At 43.7% G+C, this 5,000-nt stretch overlaps 1 protein-coding gene across 2 annotated transcripts in view; it reads right to left on the bottom strand.

Annotated features, from left to right (window-relative positions):
• Nucleotides 1-5,000, bottom strand: part of Pde6 (phosphodiesterase 6) — a 72,003-nt gene that overhangs the window by 26,111 nt on the left and 40,892 nt on the right. For both annotated transcript variants that reach the window (XM_086553217.1, XM_086553218.1), the window contains exon 19: nt 4,019-4,164. In XM_086553217.1, coding sequence (XP_086409343.1) covers nt 4,019-4,164 — 146 coding nt within the window. The remainder of the gene's footprint in view (nt 1-4,018; nt 4,165-5,000) is intronic.

Here is a 5,000-nt window from a genome sequence, read left to right as displayed (position 1 = left end):
CTTCTCTTCCACCTACTCCTCTTCTGTTGCTTCTTTTTCTATTTTCTTTTTCATCATCATCGTTTTCTTCTTCTCTTCTTGTGTTTATCCTTACCCCTCTGTTTTTTTTCCTCTTCACCTCCTTCTCCCTCTTCTTAACATTCTTCTCGATCTTCTTTTTCCTTCTTCTTCTTCTTCTTCTTCTCCTTCTTCTTCCTCTTTCTCTTCACCTTCTTCTTCTCTCCTCCTCCTCCTCCTCCTTCTTTCTTCTTCCTCCTCCTCTTCTTCATCTATCCTCTATTCCTTCCCCCCAAAACTCCTCCTCGCCTTCCTCTTCCCCTCCTCCTCCTCCTTCACATCAATTCATCTTTTCCTTCCCCTCCTCTCCCACATCTCATACGACGCGAACCCCACGCCCACCATCCAATTCTTATATCAAAACCTTCATAAAACCAACAGATCTTTTCCGAAATGAAAATCCGATACTCTGCCACACACCACCGCCCTTCAACAACAACAACAAAAGCAAAACACACTTGCAACCTCACTTTCAACCCGCCGTTCGCCATGGCAATTGCATCTCTTATCATGAAATCACGTCTCAAATCATTATTATCTTAAATTTACTCCTCCGATAAGACCAGTTTATTAAAAAAAAAATCAAGAGGGAAGAGTGATGACCTAGTGACTGAGTAAATAAATTCAATGAATCCTGCGTCTCTAAAACGTGCAATGCAATCGTCTTTGTCATGTAGAAAGGATCTTAAATCATTAATTCTAAGAAATGCAACGTGGGGAGCGTACGTCTCAGTGTCTACACGAGGCGCAGGGACTCGTGTGCTGTGGAGTTTGGGAATGTTTTTGCTTTTTTTTTTGGCGTGTATTATTGTTGTGTGGTTGGGCTTGTAGGTGATATGTGTGTATGGTTCGTGTGTTTGTGCCTTTGTTCGTGATTGATAGACACACACACACACACACACACACACACATCTCTCTCTCTCTCTCTCTCTCTCTCTCTCTCTCTATCACTCCCCCTCCCCTCCTCTCTCTCTCCTCTTCTCTCTCCTCCTCGCTCTCACAGCTCTCTCTCTTTCCTCTCTACCTACTTCTCTCCATCTCTCTCTTTATATATATATATATATATATATATATATATATATATATATATATTATATATATATATGTATTTAATATATAGATATATATATACTTATAAATATATATATATATATATATCTATATATATAATATTATAAGTTATTTGTATACACACACTAACACACACAAACACACACAGTTCACATACCACACGCACACCCACACATACACACACACACACACACAACACACACACCAAAACCCAACACACACACACACACACACACAAAACAACACACCATATATATATATATATATTTATATATATATATATATATATATATATATATATAAAAATTACATATATACATATATATATATACCTATATATATATAATATACATAGTATATATATATATATAATATATATATATATATATATATATATATTATATACATATATATATATATATATATATATATATATATATAAATTATATATAATCATATATATAACATAATATATTAACATATATATATATATATATATATGTATTTAATATATATATATATTATATATATATAATTATAATATCTATATATATATAAAAAATATATATATAAAAATTAAATATATATATAATATATATATTATATATATATATAAAATTGTGTTATATTTACACAACCCTAACACACACACACACACACAACACACACACACACACTAGGCCACACACACACACACATACACAACACACATCACACACACACACACACACACTACACCATCACACACACCACACAACAAACAAACATTGACATATATATATAATATATATATATATATATATATATATATATATATATATATATATATATATTGAGAGAGAGAGAGAGGAGAGAGAGAGAGAGGAGGAGAGAGAGAAGAGGAGAGAGAGATGAGAGAGAGAGAGAGAGAAAGAGTGAGAGAGAGGAGGAGGAGAGAGAGAGAGAGAGAGAGAGAGAGAGAGAGAGAGAGAGAGAGAGAGAGAGAGAGGAGAGATAGAGAGAGAGAGAGAGGAGAGAGAGAGAGAGAGAGAGAGAGAGAGAGAGTGAGAGAGAGAGAGAGAGGGAGAGAGAGAGAGAGAGAGAAGGGAAAAGAGAGAGAGAGAGAAAGGAGAGAGAGAGAGAGGAGAGAGAGGAGAAGAGAGAAGGAGAGAGAGAGAGAGAGAGAGAGAGAGAGAGAGAGAGAGAGAGAGAGAGAGAGAGAGAGAGAGAGAGAGAGAGAGAGAGAGAGAGAGGCAGAGAGAGAGAGAAAGACAAAGATAAAGCGAAAGAAGGAAAAAAGAAAGAGCAGGAAAGCGAGAGAGAGAGGGAGAGGACGGGGGGGGGGCGGTCCTTTTCTCAGAGCAAAGAGCATCCTGACAGCCTGAGAGCCGAGAGCGACAGAGAGCAGACGAAACTTAGCTTAGAGTCCACTTAAGGGCATAAGTGGCTCGGCAATTAGTGTCCCACCTTGTCAGACAATTTAGTCTTTTTCTTGAGCTGTGCGTTCTTCTTCTTTTCGCTCAGTTATCGTGTTTTTTTTTTTTTTTTTTTCGTTCATTCATTTTTTTCTTTTTTTTCTGTTTTTCTTTTTTTACTACCGTTGCTAGCTTTACCCCCTCTTTCCTTATCTTTCTTCAATAATTCTATCTATCTTCTTCTCTTCCCTTCTCCTTCTAATATCTCTCCTGCTTCGTTTATATCATTCTCATCATTCCTACTCCTCCTCTCCACACTATATCAACACAACTTTGCCATTCTTTGAATTCCTACTTCTCCCTCCCCCTTCGCATCCTCCTCCTCCTTCTCCCCCTCCTCCTCCTGCCCCTCATCCTCCTCCTCCTTCTCCTCCTCCTCCTCCTACTCCTCCACCTCCTCCACCTCCTCCTCTTCCTCCCTCTCCTCTTCCTCCTCCTCCCTCTCCTCCTCCTCCTCCTCCCCCTCCACCACCTCCTCCTCCTCCACCACCACCACCACCTCCTCCTCCTCCTCCTCCCCCCTCTTTCTCCTCCCCCACCATCACCACCTCCTCCTCCTCCTCCTCCTCCACCACCTCCTCCTCTTCCCCCTCCTCCTCCTCCACCACCTCCTCCTCCACCACCACCTCCTCCTCCTCCTCCTCCTCCTCCTCCTCCTCCTCCTCCTCCTCCTCTTCTCTTCTTCCACTTGCACGTATCTCCTTCCTTCTTAGTCACCATCTCCTCCCGAGGATTCGCTTAATGAACAATTTGTGCCTCGTTGTTTTAACAGCGTAAGAGTGTGCCTGTCGTTAGCTTGTTTAATTTACTCCTCTTGCTACAGATAAGAAAATTCTACTGTACTTCTCTGCTTGAGTTGATACATACATACATACGTACACACGAACGCACGCACGAGCAAATAAACAGTGAGGGAAACGTATCCCCACAAAAATATACATATACACAAACATAGGAATTGCATAGACGAATGAGCTCTCTTTCTTTCTTTCTCTCTCTCTATTTATCTTTCTTTTTCTCTCTCTCTTCTCTCTCTCACGCTCACGCAAATACTCCATAAAAGAAAAGACAAATGCACACATATGCATTCCTACCGAGAGATAGATAGATAGAGAGAGAGAGAGAGAGAAAGAGAAAGAGAGACAGAGTGAGAGAGAGAGAGAGAGAGTTAAATATATGTATATATAGATTGATAGATCAAACAAAAATAAAATAGACATTAAGATACACAGTAGCTAGAAAACAGAACAAGAAAAACCAAAAAACAGAAGAAGAAAAAGAAAAAGGACACAAGAAGCCACCACCAAAACCCCTAAGACACATAAAGAAGAAGAAGAAGAAGAAGAAGAAAAAGGACACCACCAAAACCCCTAAGACATAAAAAAAAGAATAATAATAATAATAAGAAGAAAAATGACACCGCCAGAACCACTAACAATGGGCTGTTCGTTGAGCTTGAGTCTCTCCAGGTCGCCCTGCTCGAAGAACTCGTCCGCCACCAGCTTGGCCGTCTTGTGCTGGATCTCCCACGGCTTCGCGATCGCCGACACGTCACAGGCGGTCATCATCATCCCGCACAGCACTGGGAACGGAGGACGGGGTGAGGGCGGGGCTGGTTGTGGGCGGGGTGAGGGATGTATGGTAGTGGGGGAGGGCGGGGCTGGTTATGGGGAGGGCGGGGATGGTTATGTGCGGGGGAGGGGGTGAGGGCGGGGAGGGATGTGTGGTAATGGGGGAGGGGGATGGGTGGTAGTGAGGGCGGGGGTGGTTATGGGCGGGGGGGGGGGGGGGGGGGAGGGCGGGGCTGGTTATGGGCGGGGGAGGGGGTTATGGGGGGGTAGTGGGGGAGGGGGGATGATGTGGCGGTCATCATCATCCCGCACAGCACTGGAAACGGAGGGCGGGTGAGGGCGGGGCTGGTTGTGGGCGGGGGGGGCGGGGTGAGGGCGGGGCTGGTTATGGGCGGGGGGGGGGGCGGGGTGAGGGCGGGGCTGGTTATGGGCGGGGGAGGGGGAGGGAGGGGGGTAGTGGGGGAGGGATGTATGGTAGTGAGGGGGGGATGTGTGGTAGTGGGGGGGGGGGTGATAGTAGGGGGTGGTAGTGAGGGTGTGGTAGTGGATGAGGGGGTTTGTATGTATGGTTATGATGAGGTGGGTGATGTTAGTGGATGGTGGAAGGGCTGTGGGTGTGGTGGTCGGTATTATGGAATGGTTGGTGGGTGGTCTGGGTGGTTTTGGTTGGTTGTGGTTGTGGTGATATATGTGGTGAGGTGGTTGGTTGTGATGATATAAGTGGTGAGGTGGTTGGTTGGTTGTGGTTGTCATGAAATAGGTGGTTTTGATGATTGTGATGAGGCGGATGGTGTCAGTGAATGGCCCTGAAATGGATGACGAGTGTGGTTGTAAGGTTGGCGATGGT

The sequence above is a fragment of the Penaeus japonicus genome, unplaced genomic scaffold (genome assembly GCF_977035675.1).
Source record: "Penaeus japonicus unplaced genomic scaffold, GWHDUDI00000001_assembly GWHDUDI00000028, whole genome shotgun sequence".
Classification (NCBI taxonomy): domain Eukaryota; kingdom Metazoa; phylum Arthropoda; class Malacostraca; order Decapoda; family Penaeidae; genus Penaeus; species Penaeus japonicus.
Note: the sequence above shows the minus strand (reverse complement) of the source record. Positions and strands in the feature narration are given on the sequence as shown.